We start from the raw sequence: 24,342 nt of genomic DNA, 5'->3' as shown, positions 1-24,342 counted from the left end.
GCCTTGAAACTTGGCCTCTTTTGCCTTCAGTCCAGTTTTCTCCAGAAGCCCTGTTTGCTTATTTTGGGCAGGCAGTGTTTGGTCCCCAGCAGGGATAGGGTGCGTTTTAATAAGGTGTACGGTGGTCTGCTTGTGAAACGAGACCTGCCCCCAGTGCTGCCTTAACTGAGGTGCCACAAAACTGTGTGGGTCAAGAGATGTGGTGTTGGCAGGGTTTGTGCTGGTCTTCTGGTGAAGGGGTCCACATCATGGGGACCAAGGCCAGCATGACTGGGAAGGGTAGATACACTGACACATTGTGGAGGGGGCCTGTGCAAGCACATTAGGTAACGAGTATCAGTGCTGTGCTGGTTTCCACAGGTAGCCATTGTTTATGCTGGGTGGGGGAGTGAAATGGTACCTGCCAGCTCCTATGTTCCTGGACGGATCATCCCCATGATCCCTGTCTCTCCAGGCCACACTTTGAGATAAGCAAATCACTCTCTATCCCATCTGCCTCTGGTGTTTTTCAAACTGCTGGTTCTATGCTGTATCAGCATGGGCTGCTTGTAGTGCTGTCTCTTTAAGGGGGGGGGGGGAGAAACTCAGCTTCCTAATGCCTTTGGGGCTTTCCCAGAGATAAGCTGCCAATTTTTAAAATTCCAGGCTTTAAGTCCCACTGGTTTTAGGAACTCATGAAATTCAACCCTCACTTTCAAAGGTAAATGTTATGGGGATTCATCCTCCCTGTTTGCATGCTCCCCATTGGTTCTCTCCTCACCACAGGTGGTCATGGTCTGTCTTCACCTAAACCATATCTTTGCCCTCCATATTTCTGTGATATGGCCTCTTCTCTACCTTTAGATGTGCAGTTTGTTCTGCTAGTCTTCAGATCATTTTCTGGGTTATTTATGCTGATATGAGTGTTATCTAGTTGCATCCATGGACAAGGTGAGCTTAGGGTTCTCCTACTTCAACATCTTCTGAGCCAACCTAAATCTTACAAATTGCTACAGAATTGCCATTTGTTCTGTTTATTCCTTTCTTTTCCTCACTTCCTTTTGGATTAAACATGAATTTTATTACATCATTTCACCTCCATCAGCTTGTCAAACATTCTTTTGTTACTCCTTTGATTGTTACTCCATAACAGCTCTTCTCAACCAGATTCTACCAGAGTATTATGCTCTAATTTTTAAGACATTGATTATATGTATTAACTTACCTTCTTTGCATTTAAAATGGAACTAGTATGTGCAACCCTTGGGGAACTGAAAAACCCCATTTTCTGTAAGTTTAATTTTGTCACAGAATCCTGCTTGAGAAAAGCTGCCCCAGAGATTAAAACATGCATCCTTGACTGATTAGAGTGTCTTAAATTTGTACTTTTACTATTCCCTGAATAATGCAAGAATCTTACAACACTAACTCCATTCATATTCTGCTTGCATTTTTTTTTTTTTTTTGCCACTTTGGTCATTTATTTTGCCTCTACTTTTATTTTGTCCACAAAGCACTGTTATTAGTGTTGCTTTAAACAGTCAATAGTCTTTTATATTTACAATTGCTTTTTCTCTTTATTCCTTTCTGTGTTCCTATGCTTCTGTCTGGGGTCATTTTTTTTTTTCTTTTTTTGCCTAAAGAACTCTCTTTAGTATTTCTTTTACTATGAGTCTGCTACTGATACAGTCTCAATTTTTATTTATCTGAACATGACTTTATATTGTTTTTATTTCTTTTTAAAGATTATTTATTTATTTGGGAGAAGGATATAGAGAGCATGAGCGGGGGGGGGAGGAGCAGAGGGAGAGGGAGGAGCAGAGCGATAGGGAGAAGCAGACTCCCCGCTGAACAGAGAGCCCAACACAGGGCTCAATCCCAGGACCCTGAGATCATGACCTGAGACAATGGCAGACACTTAACCAACTGAGCCACTCAGGCACCCCATATCATTTTTATTTCTGAAGGATATTTTCACTGGATATAAAATTCTAGTCTGGCAGTTATTTTCTCCCAATAATTTACAAGTGTCGTTCATTGTCCTGTGGAGTTCTTTGGTTTGTTGAAAAGCTATAAGTTTGATCATTGTTCCTTTGAAAGCAACGTATCGTTTCTTAACTCTGGCTATTTTTAAGATTTTCTCTTTGTCTTGGTTTCCAGAAGTTTGATTATTAAATGCTTAGGTTGTTTTTCTTTGTATTTATCTTGCTCACAGATTTTTAGCCTTTTTGAATGTGTGAATTAATATCTTTGGTCAGTTTTGAATAACTTTTAGTCATTATTTTTTCAAATACACTTTCTGTTCTATTCTTTCCTCTTATTCTTGGACTCCAGACCCTCCACTATATCTGTCTTATAATGCTTTTACAATTTTCTATTCTTTTCTCTCTTTTGTGCTTTAATCTGAATATTTTCTACTAACTTATTTTTTAGTTCATCAATCCTCTCTTCTGCTGTTTCTCCTACAGTGTTAATCCCATCTATTGCATTCCCAATATCAATTACTGTAATCTTTAGTTTTGGAATTCTATTTGATCCTTTTTTTATACTTTTCATTTTTCTAGTGAAATTCATCTTCCAAACCTATTATTTTTTTGGTATCGTAACCTTCTTTTATTTTTTATTTTTTAATTCCAAATCTATTCTTGAACATACAACATAGTTTATACAAACTGTCTGATAACTCCAAAAATGTGAATTATCTTTTTTATTCAAAACATTTAATTGATTTTATTGTACTAAAATATATACAACATAAAACATACCATTTTAGATATACAGCTCACTGACATTAAGTATATTCTCACTGTTCTGCAACCATTACCACTACCCATCTCCAGAACTTTTCATTATCCCAAACAGAAACTTCATACCTATTAAACAATAACTCCCCATTACCTTTTCCTTCTGGCAACCAACCTTTAATCCTTTAATGGCAACCATCATTCTATATTCTGTCTCTATAAGCTTGACTATTCTAAGTACTTCATATAGGTGGAATTGATTCATACAATGTTTATCGTTTTGTATCTGGCTTATTTCACTGAACATAATGTCTTCAAGGCTGATCCCTGTTTTAGCATGTGTCAGAATTTCCATCCTTTTAAAGCTGAATAATACTCTCTCTCTATATATATAAATGTACATTATAAATTAAATTTATAAATTATACATTAACATGCTATATTATATATAAAATTATAACATCATATCATATATATAATTTTGTTTATTCATTCAACAGTCAATGGATATTTGGGTTATTTCCACCTCTTGGATATTGTGACTAATGCTACTTTGAATACTGGTGAACAAATATCTGTTTCAGTTCCTGTTTTCCCTTCCTTTGGGTATATATGCAGAAGTGGAATTGCTGGATCAATTCTATGGTTAATTTTATAAGGAACTGCCATACTGTTTTCCATAACAGCTGCACCATTTTATATTCCCACCAACAGAGCATAAGGATTCAAATTTCTCCACATCCTCACCAATACTTGTTATTTTCTGGATGGATGCATGGATGGATTCATTAATTTATTCATTTTACAATAGCCATACTAATGGGTGTGAAGTGATACATCATTGTGGTTTTGATTTGTATTTCCCTAATGATTAGTATTGTTGAACCTGTTTTTACATGCTGATTGACCATTTGTATATCTTCTTTGGGGAAATGTCTATTCAAGTCTTTTGCCCTTTTTAATTGGGTTTGGGTTTTTTAATTTAAAAAAAATGTCCCCCAGCTTTATTGAGATATAACTGGCATATAACACTGTATAAGTTTAAGGTGTACAATGTAATGGTTTGATACATTTACATATTATGAAATGTTTACCAGAATAAGGTTAGTTAACACATCCTTCACCTCATATAATTGCCATTTTGTTATTGTTTTGGTGAAAACCTTAAGTTCTACTCTCATAGTAACTTTCAAGTATGCAATATGGTATTGTTAACTATAGTCACCATAATGCACATTAGATCTCCAAACTTATTTATCTTATAATTGAAAGTTAGTACCTTTTGACCCAACATTTCCTGATTTCCTCCACTCTTCAGCTCCTGGTACTCACCATTGTACCCTGTTTCTAGGAGTCTGGTGTGTGTATATATATACATATATATACACTATATATATATATGTAGACATATATATGTATACACACACACATATATATGTATATATGTATATGACATTTCTTTACCTGTTTTTCTGCCAATGGACGTTTAGATTGCTTCCATGTCTTGGCTATTTTGAATAGTGCTGCAATCAACATGGGAGTGCAGATATCTCTTTGAGATAGTGATTTCATCTCCTTTGGATATATACCCAGATGTGGGACTGTTGGATCATAAGGTAATTCTATTAATTTTTTGAGGAACCTCCATACTGGTTTCCATAATGGCTATATCAGTTTACATTCCCACTAACAGTGTGCAAGGGTTCCCTTTTCTCCACATCCTTGACAGCATTTGTCATCTCTCTGTCTTTTTTGACAAAAGCCATTCTAACAGGTGTGAGGTAACATCTCACTGTGGTTTTGAATTGTATTTCACTGTTGAATACTGATGTACCTTTTTCTTTTCAAGTATCTGTTGGGTGTCTGGATGTCTTCTTTGGAAAAATGTCTATCAAGTCCTCTGCTCATTTTTAAATTGGATTATTTGCTCTTTTGCTACGGAGTTGTATGAATTCCTTATATATTTTGGGTTTTTTTTCCCTTATATATTTTCGATATTAATCCCTTATCAGATATATGGTTTGGAAATATTTTCTCCCATTCCATAGGCTGCCTTTTCATTTTTTGATCATTTTTTTTTCTATGCAGAAGCTTTTTAGTTTGATGTAGTCCCTCTTGTTGATTTTTTGCTTTTGTTGCTTGTGCTTTTAGTGTCATATCCAAGAAATCCTTGCCAACACTGATGTCAAGATTTTTCCTTATGTTTTCTTCTAGGAGTTTTGCAGATTCAGGTCTTACATTTAAGTCCTTAATCCATTATGAGTTAATTTTTTGTGAGGGTGTAAGATGGTGGTCCAATTTCAATATTTTGCATGTGGTTATCCAGTTTTTCCAGTGCCATTTTTCAGAGACTATCCTTTCCTCATTGAGTATTCTTGGCTCCCTTGTCACATATTAGTTGACCATGGGTTTATTCCTAGGCTCTTGATTCTGTTCCATTTGTCTATGTGTTTACCTTTATGCAGTATCATATTGTTTAGATTACTATATCTTTATAATGTAGTTTAAAATCAGGAAGTATGATGCTTCTAGCTTTGTTCTTTCTCAGGATTGCTTTGGCTATTAAGGGTCTTTCATGGTTCAATATGAATTTTAGGGTTATATTTTCTATTTCTGTGAAAAAAGCTACCGGAATTTTGAAAGGGATTGCATTGAATCTATAGATGGCTTCGTAATGGTTGGTTGGTATTGAGTTGCAGGCGTTCTCAATATAGTCTGGATATTAATCCTTTATTATCAGATAAGATTTGCAGATATTTTCTGTCATTCTGTGTGTCACCTTTTCACTTTGTTGGTGGTGTCTTTTGATGCAAATAAGTTTTCAATTTTAATGAAGTCCAGTTTATCTAATTTTTCTTTTGTTGTCTGTGCTTTTGGTGTTATATCCAAGAAATGATTGCCAAATCCAATGTTATGAGGCTTTCCTCCTCTATTCTCTTCTAAGAGTTGTATAATTTTAGGTTTCGGTCTTTGATCCATTTTGAGTTAATCTTTGCATATGGTATATGGTAAAGGGTTCAACTTCATTCTTTTACACATGGATATCCAGTTTTCCCAGCACAGTATCTTGAGGACTGACCTTTCGCCACTGAATGGACTTAGCACCTTTGTCAAAAATCATTTGACTGTATCTGCAAGGATTTATTTCTGGGATTTCTATTTCATTTTTTTCCTATGGATCTGTCTTTATGCCAGTAGTACACTCTTTTGATTACTGTCACTCTGTAGTAGTTATAAAATCAGTAAATGTAAGTTTTCCATCTTTGTTTTTCTTTTTCAAGATTGTTTTGGGGTCCCTTGAGATTCTGTATGAATTTCAGGATGAATTTTTCTATTTTTGCTAAAAATATCATCGGGTTTTAGATAGGGATTGCATTGAATCTGTCCATCATTTTGGATAGTATTGACATCTTCCAATCCATGAACGTGGCTGTCTTTCCATTTATTTGTGTCTTCTTTAATTTCTTTCATAAACATTTTATCATTCTCAGTGTACAAATCTTTTACCTCCTTGGTTACATTTATTCCAAACTATTTTATTCTTTTTGATGTAATTGTAAATGGAATTGTTCTCTTAATTTTCCTTTTGGATTGTTTATTATTAATGTCTAAAAATGCAACTGATTTTTGCATGTTGCTTTTGTATGCTGCAATTTTGCTGAATTTGTGCTAACTTTTTTAGCAGAATCTTCAGGGTTTTTTTTACATCTAAGGCCATGTAGTCTGCAAACGTTTTTACTTATTCCTTTCTGACTTAAATGCTTTTTTTTTTTTCCTTGCCCACTTGCTCTGGCTAGAACTTCCAATACTATGTTAAATAGAAGTCTGTATTTCTGTTTTTGATTGCATTTTTTCTTTTGGCTTTCATTTATTTGGTTTCCTAGCATATCTTATTATATATTTTCAATGCTGAATACATTGTACAAAGAATTGTAGAGGTTCTGGATGATATCATTTTCTTCCAGAGGTGGTTTAGTTTATTTTGGCAGGCAGATACACTACAAGCAGATCACCTCAGTCCAGTCAGTGACTGAGAAGATTGTGTTTTAGACTTTGTGTTTCAGGCTTTCCAAGAACAGGTCTATTTGCAATTTGCCTTTACTTTTAGGGTGTAGCTCACCCTTCAGGGACTCAACTGAAAACCTGGAGTGTTTATCACAGCTTCTTCCACAAAGAAAGGTCCTGAAATAAAATTTTTGTTTTCCTAGGAGTGAGATTTTATACTTCGTTTCTTGGCCTCTCATCCCATGCAAGCACAGCAAATGCCTCAAAGGAAAACTGCACAGAGAATAAAGAATGGTGCTTACTTTTCTGAAGTTCTCTTCTCTTCAGGGTTCTGGCTTCTCAAGTTCTGGCCATCTTAATTATTTTCTTTTTTTTTTTTTAAAGAATTTATTTATTTATTTGACACAGAGAGAGAGACAGCGAGAGAGGGAACACAAGCAGGGGGAGTGGGAGAGGGAGAAGCAGACTTCCCACAGAGCAGGGAGCCTGATGCGGGGCTAGATCCCCGGACCCTGGGACCATGACCTGAGCCGAAGGCAGATGCTTAATGACTGAGCCACCCAGGTGCCCCCTTAATTATTTTCTAATGCCCTCATTTATCTTTATTTTTTAAATATAGCCATTGTAGTTGTTCTTAGTATGAAGATTAGTCTGATACAAACAATTTCACAGCTGGAAGCTGAAAGTCTACCTTATTCTTTTTAACTGTGGCACAACATATCATAATTCAACCATTCTTGTTCAGACATATTAGGTCGCTCCTAACTGTTGTTTTGCCATTACAAATTATGTTGTAATGAACAGCTTTGTACATATATCCTTGTGCACTTGTATGAGCACTATATAGGATAGATTCCTGTAAGTAAGATTGTTAGTCAAAGATATGTATATAAATTTTTATAGGTAATGCCAAATTGCCTCTGATTTACACTACTACCAGGAGTGCTGAGAGTGACCATTTCTCCACATATTCACCAGCAATAGATATTATCAATCTTAACTTTTGTGAAATTGATGGGAAAAAGTTTTTATTTCGTTGTTTTATCTTACATTTCCCCAATTATTAAAGAGGCTGAAGCTTTACAACTTAAAAAGGAGAAACTGTGACCAACAGCACCAAAAAGTAACATACACACACATACATGTGTTAGTGAGTCTATGTATGTACAGTAAATGATTAAGGTGACATTTCAAAACAGTATTTATATGAACTGTTCAGTCAATAGTGCTGGGAAGTATTTGGCAAACAAGTTATGATTCTTACATCATAAGATAACTAAAATTAAAATTCTAGACTAAGAGCTAAATGTAAAATTGTAACTATAAAGAACTAAGAAAATATAGTGAAAATGTACCCGACCTAGGGATGAATCTATCTTTCTAAGCCTAACAGCAAAGAAACCAAAAAGGAGACAATTTTACTATGCAAAAATGTAAAACTTTTATGTATCAAAATCAAATACAAAATTAAAAGGCAAATAAAATAGCAAAATATTGCAATAACAGGTGGAAGACAAAGTATTAGCATCCCTAATATATAAAAAATCTTGTCTAAAGCAATAAGAAATTGACAATTTTCCAGTAGAAAAATGGCAAAAGAATATACATAAACAATTTGCAAAATAAATAGAAAAAACATCTACTTAATTCATAAAAACAATTTATCATCCATATGTCTAAAAAATTGAAATTGTGCTAACACAGATATTAAAATAGTGTTGTAGGAGGTTATTTAAGAAAATATAATAGGGTTCATCATACATTATTATGTTGCAAAGTACAAATAGCAAAGACTGTTCTTTCCGACACCATTTTTCTAAAAAACAAGTGTGTATTTATTTTATAAAAAAATAACTGGAAGTAAATACTCCAAAACAAAAATAGTGGCTTCCTATGAGTTTAGAATTATAGGTGACTTTTATCTTTTTCCTTTGTGCTTTTCTCTATTTTCCAGTTCCCTTCATTCAACATGTACATATCAATTTGTAATCGCAACTTACTACTTATGAAAACTGAAGAGAATGAGAATAGCACATCTATTCAAATGAAACTAGGAGATAAATTTACAATTCCTGAAGAAATGAAAGATATATCTGATAAAATGGATGTATTTGATGTTCAAAAATCTACACAAAGGCAAGAAAATAATTATCTAAAAGAAAATTACAGAACAGAAAATATATACATTACAAACTTCATTGATAAAAGCTTACCATAATGTATACTTAAAGAATTGATAGATGTATACGAAAATGTGCAGATCCTGTTAGATACGCAAGCCATAGGAAACACAATTTCAAAAAAAAGTAAAGCAAAAGTGAAGAAATGCATACCCTCACTGGGAATTAAAGAAAGGCAATTAAAATAGCATGTGTAGTAAAACTATCATTCTAACAAAAACAAATGATAGGGCACCTGGGTGGCTCAGTCGTTAAGCGTCTGCCTTCGGCTCAGGTCATGATCCCAGGGTCCTGAGATCGAGTCCCACATCGGGCTCCCTGCTCGGCAGGAAGACTGCTTCTCCCTCTCCCACACCCCCTGCTTGTGTTCCTGCTCTTGCTATCTCTCTCTCTGTCAAATAAATAAATAAAAATCTTAAAAAAAAAAACAAATGATAAAAATCCAATGTTGGTGGTGTAGTAAAAATAAAAAGGTATATTATATTATTTACTGATGTCACTAAAAATTGGTTGGTATTGCTAAAGAATAATCTGGCAACATAAAACAAGAACTACAAAGAAACCGAGGTATACATATGAAAGCCTATACAAAGGCATTCATAGAATGACAAAAACTTTTGAAACAATTCAAGTACCCAATAATTAGGTAATAATTACTTTAATTTGATGGAATAATATATAGTTCTTTCAATATGTAAGAATACTCACATGAAAGAATAAGTGAAAAAAACACAAGTTAATATGCATACACTGAAACTATAAATGTATCTATGTGCGCTAACAGATTAGAAAAGAATTAGAATTATATAACGATTTAAGTTGAATATTTACGAAGTTCTTATGTTCCTAAAGTTGATTAATCTCATACTTTTAAAACAAGATTTATTTATTTATTTATTTAAGAGAGAGCAAGTGAGCGGACATGGGTGAGCAGGGGGAGGGGCAAAGGGAGAAGGAGAAGGAGAGAAGCAGACTCCCCAGTGAACATGGAGCCCGACAGGGCTCCATCCCACAACCATGAAATCATGACCTGAGCCAAAACCAAGGGTTGGATGCTTAACCGACTGAGCCACCCAGGTGCCCCAATTAATCTCATACTTTAAAAGTTTTTAAAAAATATATTATGGAACTGAAATACATGAAATACAATGTTTGAGGTGAGGCAGAGCTTCCCATTTAGTTAACATATATACGTGAACACACCTGGTGAAGAAATCTCTTTTTTGGTGGTATTACAGTTGTCACTTTATGTATGCTTGAAGTAATTTTGTAATTGTGAAATTGTTGCTATGATAAAATTTTGAAGATTCACTCATTTGATAAGTTATCAAATCATGCCTTTTATGACTTTCGCAGACAAATCTACCTTTTTTCTCCTGGGCTTTGTACATAACACCACTACTGCAGTATTTATGAGATTGTACTATAATTAGCTGGTTACATGTCTATGTCACCCACAGCATCTAGCCCAGTGCCTGGTACATAATAAGTGAGCAACAGATTGTTATGAAAGAATAAATGAATGAAGCAAATGAAAGAACATATTTGGAAAGTAAATGCAGCTTGTACTAGAGTCCCTGTAATGGTTAATCACTCATTAAACTCAAGACCCATCAGTCTTCATTTCCTTTGACTAGGAAATAATAAGGCTCTAAACAAAGTGTAGGCTTTGAAAAAGCAATCAGTAAGGAGTTTGCTTCAATTTATTGGAAAAATGTGATGTGATGCAGGTCGATTCCAAGAATAATGGCCCAGCACTTGGAAATTACCTATACCCTAGTAAGATTATGCTGAATTTAGAACAATAAATGTGAAGAAGCAAAGGGTAAATTTAACCTGTCATCTTCTGAGTAAGAGCCAGAGATAATCAGGTCAAAGGCACCAGTAGGACTTATATGAACTTCAAACCATAAAGACTTCTAAGAGGGGCAAAGAAGGTGACTAGAAAATCAACTAATACTTGTTCCTGGAATAAGATTTGGGCTAGAGAAATACCTTCCTTATGTCAACAGATTTAGTGGACTGGTATCTGGAAATTAGGAGCACATTATAGTCTGAGACTAGAGGGAATGGCCAAGAAGATAAAAAACATGAAGCAGATTCTGGGAAGGACTAAAATACCCATCCCATCTTGTAAAGAATCAACCCAAATTAAGCTCTGAATTTTCAGAGTCTTGACTTGGAATTTATCTCGGGTAGGGTTGAATAAGTGAGGGGAACCAGGGGCTCAGTATTTTGTAATAGTCAAGCTAAGCTGTGGCTAGATTTCAGAAATTAATTAGGAGCTGAGAGAGATCTATATTCAATAAACTTGTTGATTTCTATGTGTTTATATTTTAGTTTCCCATTTTTTAAATTTTATTTTATTAGGTTATGTTAGTCAACATACATCACATCATTAGTTTTTGATGTAGTGTTCCATGATTCATTGTTTGCGTATAACACCCAGTGCTCCATTCAATAGGTGCCCTCCTTAATACCCATTACTGGGCCAACCTATCCCCCCTCCCCCCTCCCCTCTAAAACCCTCAGTTTGTGTCTCAGAGTCCATAGTCTCTCATGGTTCATCTCCCCCTCAGATTTCCCCCCTTCATTTTTCCCTTCCTACTATCTTCCTTTTTTTTTTTAACGTATAAGGTATTATTTGTTTCAGAGGTAGAGGTCAGTGATCCGAAGGGGTATGAGCACCCCAATGTTTATAGCAGCAATATCCACAATAGCCAAACTATGGAAAGAGCCAAGATGTCCATCAACAGATGAATAGATAAAGAAGATGTGGTGTATATATATACAATGGAATATTATGCAGCCGTCAAAAACACGAAATCTTGCCATTTGCAACAATGTGGATAGAACTAGATGGTATTATGCTAAGTGAAATAAGTCAATCAGAGAAAGACAAGTATCATATGATCTCACTGATATGAGGAATTCTTAATTGCAGGAAACAAACTGAGGATTGCTGGAGTGGTGGGGGGTGGGAGGGATGGGGTGCCTGGGTGATGGACACTGGGGAGGGTATGTGCTATGGTGAGCGCTGTGAATTGCGCAAGACTGTTGAATCATAGTTTCCTATTTTTTAAAGTAAAGTTTCTTTAGAAAATTTCAGCTTTGCACTTGAATTAAAAAGAAAAGGAATTTTGTACATTATAGTTAGGATGGAAGAAAGGGGAAATCTGTATATTCCTAAAGTCAGATGTAATATTAATAGCTCTGGGAGTTAAGGCCCTGTTGGCATAAAATATGAGTGTTTAGGAGAGACACAGAAAAGTCACTTCTTACTGTTGGTCCTTTCCTCCCTGGTTAATTCCATCTCAGTTGAGATCTACATACATACTGCTATAGAAATTGAGTGTCTGAAGTAGGTGTTAGTAAAAAGGGAAGGAGACTGGTTTTGAGCTGGACGAGATTTGGCTTGGCTGTAATTACTAACAGACCATTCTTGGTGAAAAAGAAAAGTACACACACACACACACACACACACACACACACACACATACATATATATATAGACACACACACACACAAACACAAAGTAGGCTTTGGGTTTGTAAGTGACAATCCATTATCTAGGATATAATCTTTATTTATAAATTTGCCCTTTTGTGGCTTGATTTAAGATTGTATTAATTTCTAAATGGTGCTATAACAAATTACTACAAACTTAGTGGCTTAAAATAACACACATTTAAACTCTCACAGCTCTGAAAGTCAAAAGTCCGAAATAGGCTTTATGGGTATTATAAGATAAAATCAAAATGTCAGCAGGGCTGGTTCCTTCTGGAGGCTCAAGGGGAGAATCTGTCCCTTGCCTGTTGCAACTTCAGAGGATAAGGCTAGTAGCCTTATCACTTCAGTCTCTTGCTTCTGTCCTCACATGTACTTCTATAGGCCAATCTCCCTTTGGCTCCCTCTTATAAATAGGACACGTGTGATTACATTTAGGGCCCACCTGGATAATCCAGACTAATCCTCCCATCTCAATCTCTTTAACTTAATCACACTTGTAAATTCCCTTTTACTATATATGGTAACATTCACAGGTTCCAGGGATTAGGGCCTGGATATCTTTGGGGACCATTTTTTAGCCTTCCATAGTCCATCCTCTGGCCCCTAAAGATTCATATTCTTCCCACTTACAAAGTGCATTCATCCCATCCCAACATTCTGCAAACTCTCAACACATTACAGCATCAACTGAAGTCCAAAATCTCTTCTAAATATCATTATTTATAAAGCCCCAGATCTCATCAGCTAAATCAGGTATGGGTGAGGATATGGGTATGATACATCCTGAGGCAAAATTCCTCTCCATTTGAAACCAGAAAACAAATTATATTCTCTAAAAATACAGGGGTAGAATACAAATTATAGACATTCTCGTTCCAAAAGGGAGAAAATGGAAGGAAGGAGTCAGCAGCCCCAAACAGTTTTAAAATCCAACCGGGCAAACTCCATTAGGTTTCAAGGCATGGTAGTAATCCTCTGTGGTTTGACGCTCTGTCCTCTGGGCCCAAGGCACCTCCCTTGGAGTCATCCTTCCTTTTTCTTGAAGAATAGCACTTGTTCACAGCTTAGTAGTTTTATCAGCCTGCTTCCTGGCTATAGAACTTTGGGAGTTCAATATTCTTCTTTAATCTTGTCCTCTCTCTGTTCCTTTCAGTCCAATTTGGCAGTCTTTCTGCATATATAACATTCTCAAAAACTTTGTGGGTATTGCATATGTGTCATGGGGGTTCATGCCATTAGACAAGAGTGTCCTTCCCAAGATCTTTCCTGGATAATCATATCTCTATTCCTAGATTCTGCTAATATGGTTGAGGGAATCCATGAGTCACAGCCTTATCTCTTCAAAGAGTGTGAATGAATACACTGATCTTTTGATCTTTCTGAAGTTCTAGAAGAAGGCTGTCCAGCCATATCCTTGACCTTTTTTCCAGAGCATGCTTTCCTGACAGCCAATCTCCTAATTTTATCATCTTTCCAATCTAAGACTTTCATCAAGTCCTGGTTCCTTTTTGCTTAACTATTCTTCCCTCAATTATCTTTTTCCTCTTGCATTTTACTATAAGCAGCAAGAGAAAAACCAGGCCATGATTTCAACACTTTGCTTGAAAAATCTCCTCAGCTAAATATCCAAGTTCATAATTTATAGTTGTGTTTTCCACATAATACAGGACACAATTCAGCTAACAATCCTTCTGTCACTATACAACAAGGATCCTTTTCCTCAAGTTTGCAATAACATGTTCCTAATTTCCTTCTGAGCCCTCACTGGCCATGCCTTTAACATCCCTATTTCTACCAACAGTGTTTTTAAAGAAATATAGACTTTTTCTATCATGTGACTCAAAATTCTTCCAGCCTCTATCCATTACCTGATTCCAAAGCCACTTCCACATTTTTTAGGTATTTGTTACAGCATTACCCCACTTCTTAGTACCAAAATCTGTATTACTTTCCCATTCCTGCTGTTAACAAAGTACCACAAACTAAGCGGCTTAAAACAACACATATTTATTCTCTTACATTTCTGGAGGTCAGAAGCCCAAAATGAGTCTTTCAGGACTAAAAACAAAATCAAGGTGTTAAAAAAGCTGGTTTCTTCTGGAATCTCCAGGACAGAATCTGTTCCTCGCCAATTCTAACTTTTAGAGGCTATGGGCATTCCTTGGAAATCTTCAGCTCATAGCTGCATCACTCTAATCTCTTGTTTCTGTTGTCACATGTCCTACCTTCTATAGTCTGAATTCCCTCTGCCTTCCTTTTATAAGGATACTTGTGATTACATTTAAGGTCCACCTGGAAAATCCAGGATAATCTTCCTCGTCTTGAGCTCCTTAAATTAACCATACGTGCCTATATAAAGGAATATTCATAGGTTCCAGGAATTAGGACCTATATACCTTTGGGGGCCATTAATCAGTCTTCCACAAGGGTAGTTTGGAAATTTGCAGAGCTTTTTTTTTTTTTTTTTTAGTTAATAGTGTAGTGATTTAATGTCAAATTTGTAATAAATTGTATAAGTTTGTAATGTGTAGTAATCTGCTTAATGTGTCTATTAAGTTTAATAAATTAAATAAAAATTGAGTACTAATTAAAATAAATACTAGATTAAGTGGAATTTTCTAATATTGTCAACCAATTCATTACATGACACAGTATAAAAGACCTAAAAAAAGTTCCTTGGCTATTACTCTACATAAAATTAACGTGTATTCAAAATGGAAATATAGGTCTCAAGAAAGGGGAGAACATGTTAGTTAAGCATGCACTTGGAATGAAGATACAATATTGTTTGCTAAGTCACACCCTATGTACCAGATTCATAAGCACATCTAAAATTATCAAGCTTGCTCAGGATATACTGGATTAGAAACTTAGGTTCCAGAGGCTCTAAATTCCTTCTCAGATCCAGTTTAATAAAGCAGTACAAGATCAAAAAAATAAATAAATAAAAAGGATAGAAACCAGCTTGTATCGAATAATGCTTTGATTGTTATGATGACAGATTATTAAGGCCGATCTCCTTACCTAGGCTGGAATAAATGTGGCTGAGAATGCGGGCTGGTTGTACTCTGATAGGGTATACCTCAGCAATGGTCTCCACATCAATTCCCCTGTCCTTCAATATGGCCTTGATTTCTTCTGTCTCAGCTAGAATGGAAACTATAGGAAGGAAAGAAAATGAGGTCAACAGAAACTTTTATTTCAATAGGAACCTAAAAATCTCTCAAGGCACACAATTTCTTTTGAAGGGAAGAGAAAGAAAATGGGAGGAAATTAACAGTTATTGAGGAACTTTGATGAAACAAGTCTCACTCTAGGTCCATAACACTATTACCTAAATGGAAAAGGAAAAAGGATCTCATGACTAGAGTATTAGATTCTGCTTTTTTGGCTAAGTACCTATGTGCTCCTAGAGAATGCAATACTCTTGATATCTGAGATCCCATGTTTGAATAGGGAAAAAAAATCCAACATGAGGTGTGTTACAGCTTTGGTAAAAGTTGATTCTCCAAGGCTCTTTCATATCCTTAAGACCAGACAGGAGTTTGAGGGTAATAAAGAACACCCAAATAATAAGAATTACTCTATAGCCAGAGCATGGTAGAAGACAAGGTAAACTGGGAATAAAGAATTGAGGTGCCATAGTTAAAACTGTGTGTGGTTGTTTTGGGATTGGGGGGTAGGCTCTAGACTCTGAGCATGCCAAGCCTAGACAGCTCCCTTTTATTCCTGTTATATTCATGTCTCTGAAGTGCTTATCATACTCACAAGGGAGGAGGCCAAGTCAGCTCCCTGACTCTTCTGTTTACTTTCCCTCTAGGGGACAGATACCTGGCTGGGGGCTAATAATCTGAGTGGGGCCTCAGCTGGCTTGACACTAAGCACTGAGGGCAAATATGTGCCCTATTCCTATTTCTCCAGTGCAGGTATATGTGTTGAATTGGGTTTATGCAAAAATGAAGATACCATTTGATTCATTCAAGTCTACCAGTATTTTCTATGTTGAGTGTTTGGGACAAAAGCCTAGTTAACAGAGTTTTACTTTCTTTTTCTTTGCCATTATCTTTTGTATATGTCTTTCTTTCTGTGTGTGTATGTGTGTGTGTGTGTGTGTGTGTGTGTGTGTGTGTGTGTGTGTGTGTGTGTATGTGTGTATATCTTTCTACCTTGGGAGCCTCATGGTATTGTGCTGCTGTGGTCTGGGTCAGGATATGCAGGATATAGCAATCACAGGGCCCCCTGGACACAACACAATCTCAATTACTTGTAACTGGAAACATGAAAATGACAAAGATTCTCCAGGGAAAATATACAAAGGAAGAATCATAGTGAGCTAAGGAAAGTCCAGGAAAACATATGTGGTCATCCATTCATTCATTAACAAATATTTACTAAGCACCTAAATGGATGAAGTACTATACTAGGTACTAGGGATGAAGAGATGGCTAAGTTAGTCTCTCTCTTGAAGAGCTTACAGTATAATGGAAGTGACACACACACAAGCCAATCATAAAATAAGCTGCTAGGTAACTAGAGATATACACAAAACACTGTAAGCCCCAAAGAGCGACACGTATCAAGTCTGGGACAGGTAGAGAGTGGTTTCAGAAAAGGCTTTCTGAAAGAGATGATGTCTAAGCTGAGTTTGAAAGAATGAATGTTAGCCAGGAGAAAGAAGGGAATAGGGATGGGGTAATCCATTTTAGGTACAAGGTACATGATGATCATAAAACATGGAAATGAAAAAAGAACATGGGTGGGGGTTGGGGAGGAACTACATACACTTCAATATTGCTGTAGCATAAAATAGTTTGCACAGTGGCTTAAAAAAAAGAATCTGGAAAGGCAGACAGAGGCTAGGTCTTTAGGGAGGGCATATGTGTCACTTTTAGGATTTTGTATTTTATCTTTGGGTAATGATTTCCAAACTGCATTATACTGAGCTTCAGGGATCTGCAGAGAGCAATGCAGTGAAAGAGAGGCAAATGAACAACACTTTGGGGTGCTAGGAACACTTTTGACCCCAACAGCTGAGCTTTTTTTTTTTATGTTTCATAAAATATTTAGGAAATTCCACCTATGTGCTAAGCACTGCCAAGGCTAGGAGTACAGAGATAGATATGATCCCTGGAGAAAATGGCACTGATACTGAATTCTGCTAGAAGGCTGAATAGAAATTAATCTGGCAAAGGTGAAGGTAAAAGTAAGGGATTTGTTCCAGGTAGAAGAAACAGCACAGAGAAAGACTCAAGGGCAACATGGAACAAGGCAGATCTAGGAATTACAAAATGTTCTTTACTGCAGGAGCTTGGAGTGTGAAGGGGCCATTGTAAAAAAAATGACAAGGCAGACAGGGTCAGACACCAGATCATAAAAGGCCTTATAAGCCATGCGAAGGAGGTTGACAATGGAAACCCTTGTAGAGTTGTAATCAGGGGATTAATATGTCCATAACTGCACCTTAAAAAAGAACATATTAACGCTTGATGATTAAAGAATAAACTGATGGGGGAGCGGAGCAAGATGGCGGAGGAGTAGGAGACCTGGATTTCGTCTGGTCTCAGGAATTCAGCTGAATAGGGATCAAACCATTCTGAACACCTACGAACTCAACAGGAGACCGAAGAAGAGAGTAGCAACAACTCTCTGAACAGAGAAGCGACCACTTACTGGAAGGTTGGACGTGTGAAGTGAATCCGAGGCGATATTCGGGAGGATAGACGGCGGGGAAGGGGGCCTCCGTCGGCCGCTTCTGGCAAGTGATAGAGCCGCGGAGCACAAAATCAGAACTGTTAGAAGCTGGCTCTGCTGAGGGACGTCGCTGCAGTGGCTAAGCGGGGGGTGGAACCCTCGCGGGACAGTGTGGTCTCAGGACCCTCGGGGTCACAGAAAGACCGGGGGTGCCTGAGTGCAGCAGAGCTCCGAGGTATTGGAGCGGGGAAGCCGGCTGCAGAGACGGAGCTGAGGTGCGGGCTGGGCTCTCAGCTCACGGTTGCCATAAACTGTGATCTGCGGCCCAGTCGGGCCACTGCTCCTCCAGCAGGGACCCAACAAGCGGCAGATCCGGGGAGACTCCCCTCCGTCCCCTGGGAGGAGCGGCGCGGGAGCGCACCGCAGGGATCTGCTGGGTTTGGAGACGCCACATGGGGTCGGGTGCCAGAGATAGAAACGCTCGGTCACAGGCCGGGTGAGTACGCCATGAGGCCGGAGACCACGGAGACAGGAGTGACTGCTTTTCTCTGGGGGCGCACTGAGGAGCAGGGCCCCGAGTTCTCAGTTCCTCCGAGTGGAGACTGGGAGGCCACCATTTTCACCCCGGTCCTCCAAAGCTGTACCAGAGCTTGCAGGGAACAAAAGCTCCTGAGAGTAAACCCAAGCAGCTTGCTTAGCCTGGACCGACAAGGGTGGGGCAATTCCGCCTCCGGCAAAGACATTGGGAACCACGGCAACAGGTCCCTCCCCCAGAAGATCAGCACGAACAGCCAGCAAGCCAAGACCAAGTTTACCGATCAAGGAGAATGGGAGACCTCCAGCGCTAGGGGAATACTGCACATAGAATTCATGGCTTTTTTTTACCATGATTCATTAGTTTTTCAAAGTTAATTTTTTAACTGTTTTTTTAATTTTTCTTTTTCCCTTTTTCAACCAACATCTTATCAATCCCTTTTTTTTAAAAAAAATTATTATTTTTTATTTTTAGAGTCATATTTTATCCCTTCATAGTAGTTACCCTTATTTTTGGCATATATATATATAAGTTGTTCTCTCTTTAAAATTTTGAGATACAGTTTCTTCTAACAGATCAAAATATACTCTAAATCACTAGTGTATGGCTTTGTTCTAGTCTCCTGCCTGATCACATTCTCTCCCCCTTTTTTCTTTTTTTTTTAATCTTCTTTTTTCAAACAACTTCTTATCTTATCAATTCCTTTTATAAAATCTTTTATAATTTTCATCTTTACAATCATCTTCCATCCCTTCATTGTATCAACCCTTATTTTGTACATATATAAGTCTTTCTTCCTTTAAAATTTTAGGAGGCACTTTTTTCTAACACACCAAAATACGCCCAAAATCTAGTGTGTGGCACTGATCTATGCACTAGCCTGATTATATTTGATCATATTCTGTTTTTGTGTATTGTTCTGTTTTTGTTTTTATCTTTTTCTTTTTCTTTCTTTCTTTTCTCTTTCTTCTTTCTTTCCCTTTCTTTTCCCCTGGTTTCAGGTCTTTTCTGACTTGTATAGAGTATATTTGCTGGGGACGTTGTTAACCTGTTAGCATTTTGTTCTCTCATTCATCTATTCTCCTCTGGACAAAATGACAAGATGAAAAAAATCACCTCAGCAAAAAGAACAAGAGATAGTACCCTCAGCCAGGGACCTACTCAATACGGACATTAGTACGATGTCGGACCTAGAGTTCAGAATCATGACTTTAAAGATACTAGCTGGGCTTGAAAAAAGCGTGGAAGTTATTAGAGAAACCCTTTCTGGAGAAATAAAAGAACTAAAATCTAACCAAGTTGAAATCAAAAAGGCTATTGATGAGGTGCAATCAAAAATGGGGGTACTAACTGCTAGGATAAATGAGGCAGAAGAGAGAATCAGTGATATAGAAGACCAAATGATGGAAAATAAAGAGGCTGAGAAAAAGAGGGAGAAACAACTACAGGATCACGAGGGCAGAATTCGAGAGATAAGCGATATGATAAGACGAAACAACATTAGAATAATTGGGATCCCAGAAGAAGAAGAAAGAGAGAGAGGGGCAGAAGGTATACTGGAGCAAATAATAGCAGAGAACTTCCCTAATGTGAGGAAGGAAACAGGTATCAAAATCCAGGAGGCACAGAGAACCCTTCTTAAAATCAATAAAAATAGGTCAACACCCCGACATCTAATAGTAAAACTTACGAGTCACAGAGACAAAGAGAAAATCCTGAAAGCAGCTCGGAAGAAGAGATATGTAACCTACAATGGTAGAAATATTAGATTGGCAACAGACCTATCCATAGGGACCTGGCAGGCCAGAAAGGACTGGCATGATATCTTCAGAGCACTAAACGAGAAAAATATGCAGCCAAGAATATTATATCCAGCTAGGCTGTCATTGAAAATAGAAGGAGAGATAAAAAGCTTCCAGGACAAACAAAAACTAAAGGAATTTGCAAAACGAAACCAGCCCTCCAAGAAATATTGAAAGGGGTCCTCTAAGCAAAGAGAGAGCCTAAAAGCAGCATAGATCAGAAAGGAACAGAGACAATATACAGTAACAGTCACCTTACAGGCCATACATGGCACTAAATTCATACCTATCAATAGTTACCCTGAATGTAAATGGGCTAAATGCCCCAATCAAAAGACACAGGCTATCAGATTGGATTAAAAAACAAGACCCATCCATATGCTGTCTGCAAGAGACTCATTTTAGACTCAAAGACACCCCCATATTGAAAGTGAGGGGGTGGAAAACCATTTACCATGCTAATGGACACCAAAAGAAAGCTGGGGTGGCAATCCTTATATCAGACAAACTAGATTTTCAAAGAAAGACTGTAATAAGAGATGAGGAAGGACCCTATATCCTACTTAAAGGGTCTATCCAACAAGAAGATCTAACAATTGTAAATATCTATGCCCCGAACATGGGAGCAGCCAATTATATAAGGCAATTAATAACAAAAGCGAAGAAACACATTGACCACAATACAATAATAGTGGGGGACTTTAACACCCCCCTGACTGAAATGGACAGATCGTCTAAGCAAAAGATCAACAAGGAAATAAAGACTTTAAATGACACACTGGACCAAATGGACTTCACAGACATATTCAGAACATTCCATCCCAAAGCAACGGAATACACATTCTTCTCTAGTGCCCATGGAACATTCTCCAGAATTGATCACATCCTAGGTCACAAATCAGGTTGCAACTGGTACCAAAAGATTGGGATCATTCCCTACATGTTTTCAGACCACAATGCTTTGAAACTAGAACTCAATCACAAGAGGAAAGTTGGAAAGAACTCAAATACATGGAGGCTAAAGGGCATCCTACTAAAGAATGAATGGATCAACCAGGAAATTAAAGAAGAATTACAAAAATTCATGGAAACCAATGAAAATGAAAACACAACTGTTCAAAATGTTTGGGATAGAGCAAAGGCAGTCCTGAGAGGAAAGTACATAGCAATACAAGCCTTTCTCAAGAAACAAGAAAGGTCTCAAATACACAACCTAACCCTACACCTAAAGGAGCTGGAGAAAGAACAGCAAATAAAGCCTAAACCCAGCAGGAGAAGAGAAATCATAAAGATCAGAGCAGAAATCAATGAAGAACAGTAGAACAGATCAATGAAACTAGGAGCTGGTTCTTTGAAAGAATTAACAAGATTGATAAACCCCTGGCCAGACTGATCAAAAAGAAAAGAGAAATGACCCAAATCCACAAAATCATGAATGAAAGAGGAGAGATCACAACCAACACCAAAGAAATACAAACAAGTATAAGAACATATTATGAGCAGCTCTATGCCAGCAAATTAGATAACCTGGAAGAAATGGGTGCTTTCCTAGAGATGAATCAACTACCAAAATTGAACCAGGAAGAAATAGAAAACCTGAACAGACCTATAACCACTAAGGAAATTGAAGCAGTCATCAAAAATCTCCCAACAAACAAAAGCCCAGGGCCAGATGGCTTCCCAGGGGAATTCTATCAGACATTTAAAGAAGAATTAATACCTATTCTCCTGAAACTGTTCCAAAAAATAGAAATGGAAGGAAAACTTCCAAACTCATTTTATGAGGCCACCATTACCTTGATCCCAAAACCAGACAAAGACCCCATCAAAAAGAATTACAGACCAATATCCTTGATGAACATGGATGCAAAAATTCTCACCAAAATCCTAGCCAATAGGATCCAACAGTACATTAAAAGGATTATTTACCATGACCAAGTGGGATTTATCCCTGGGCTGCAAGCCTGGTTCAACATCCGCAAATCAATCAACGTGATACAATACATTAACAAAAGAAAGAACAAGAATCATATGATCCTCAATAGATGCAGAAAAAGCATTTGACAAAGTACAGCATCCTTTCTTGATCAAAACTCTTCAGAGTATAGGGATAGAGGGTACATACCTCAATATCATAAAAGCCATCTATGGAAAACCTACAGCGAATATCATTCTCAATGGGGAAAAGCTGAGAGCTTTTCCCCTAAGGTCAGGAACGCGGCAGGGATGTCCACTCTCACCACTGCTATTCAGCATAGTATTAGAAGTCCTAGCCACAGCAATCAGACAACAAAAAGAAATCAAAGGCATCCAAATCGGCAAAGAGGAAGTCAAACTCTCACTCTTTGCAGATGATATGATACTGTATGTGGAAAACCCAAAAGACTCCACCCCAAAACTGCTAGAACTCATACAGGAATTCAGTCAAGTAGCAGGATATAAAATCAACGCACAGAAATCAGTGGCATTCCTATACACCAACAACAAGACAGAAGAGAGACAAATCAAGAAGTCGATCCCATTTACAATTGCACCCAAAACCATAAGATACCTAGGAATAAATTTAACCAAAGAGGCAAAGGATCTGTACTCAGAAAACTATAAAATACTCAGGAAAGAAATTGAAGAAGACACAAAGAAATGGAAAAACATTCCATGCTCATGGATTGGAAGAACCAACATTGTGAAGATGTCAATGCTACCTAGAGCAATCTACACATTCAATGCAATACCCATCAAAATACCATCCACTTTTTTCAAAGAAATGGAACAAATAATCCTAAAATTTGTATGGAACCAGAAGAGACCCCGAATAGCCAGAGGAATATTGAAAAAGAAAAGCAAAGCTGGCGGCATCACAATTCCGGACTTCCAGCTCTATTACAAAGCTGTCATCATCAAGACAGTATGGTACTGGCACAAAAACAGACACATAGATCAATGGAACAGAATAGAGAGCCCAGAAATGGACCCTCAACTCTATGGTCAACTTATCTTTGACAAAGCAGGAAAGAATGTCCAGTGGAAAAAAGACAGTCTCTTCAACAAATGGTGTTGGGAAAATTGGACAGCCACATGCAGAAGAATGAAACTGGACCATTTCCTTACACCACACACAAAAATAGACTCCAAATGGTTGAAAGACCTAAACGTGAGACAGGAGTCCATCAAAATCCTAAAGGAGAACACAGGCAGCAACCTCTTCGACCTCAGCCGCAGGAACTTCTTCCTAGAAACATCACCAAAGGCACAGGAAGCCAAGGCAAAAATGAACTATTGGGATTTCATCAAGATAAAAAGCTTTTGCACAGCAAAAGAAACAGTCCACAAAACCAAAAGACAACCGACAGAATGGGAGAAAATATTTGCAAATGACATATCAGATAAAGGGCTAGTATCCAAAATCTATAAAGAACTTATCAAACTCAACACCCAAAGAACAAATAATCCAATCAAGAAATGGGCAGAAGACATGAACAGACATTTTTCCAAAGAAGACATCCAAATGGCCAACAGGCACATGAAAAAGTGCTCAACATCGCTCGACATCAGGGAAATCCAAATCAAAACCTCAATGAGATACCACCTCACACCAGTCGGAATGGCTAAAACTAACAAGTCAGGAAACGACAGATGTTGGCGGGGATGCGGAGAAAGGGAACCCTCCTACACTGTTGGTGGGAATGCAAGCTGGTGCAACCCCTCTGGAAAACAGTATGGAGGTTCCTCAAACAGTTGAAAATAGTGCTACCCTACGATCCAGCAATTGCACTACTGGGTATTTACCACAAAGATACACATGTAAGGATCCGAAGGGGTATGTGCACCCCAATGTTTATAGCAGCAATGTCCACAATAGCCAAACTGAGGAAAGAGCCAAGATGTCCATCGACAGA

The 24,342-nt window shown here is 37.5% G+C and overlaps 1 protein-coding gene across 10 annotated transcripts in view; it reads right to left on the bottom strand.

Annotated features, from left to right (window-relative positions):
- Positions 1–24,342, bottom strand: part of PHKA1 (phosphorylase kinase regulatory subunit alpha 1) — a 160,446-nt gene that overhangs the window by 68,145 nt on the left and 67,959 nt on the right. For all 10 annotated transcript variants that reach the window (XM_027607745.2, XM_027607747.2, XM_027607748.2 and 7 more), the window contains one exon: positions 15,443–15,577. In XM_027607745.2, coding sequence (XP_027463546.1) covers positions 15,443–15,577 — 135 coding nt within the window. The remainder of the gene's footprint in view (positions 1–15,442; positions 15,578–24,342) is intronic.

The sequence above is a fragment of the Zalophus californianus genome, chromosome X (genome assembly GCF_009762305.2).
Source record: "Zalophus californianus isolate mZalCal1 chromosome X, mZalCal1.pri.v2, whole genome shotgun sequence".
Taxonomy (NCBI): domain Eukaryota; kingdom Metazoa; phylum Chordata; class Mammalia; order Carnivora; family Otariidae; genus Zalophus; species Zalophus californianus.
This window is presented reverse-complemented; position numbering and strand designations above follow the sequence as displayed.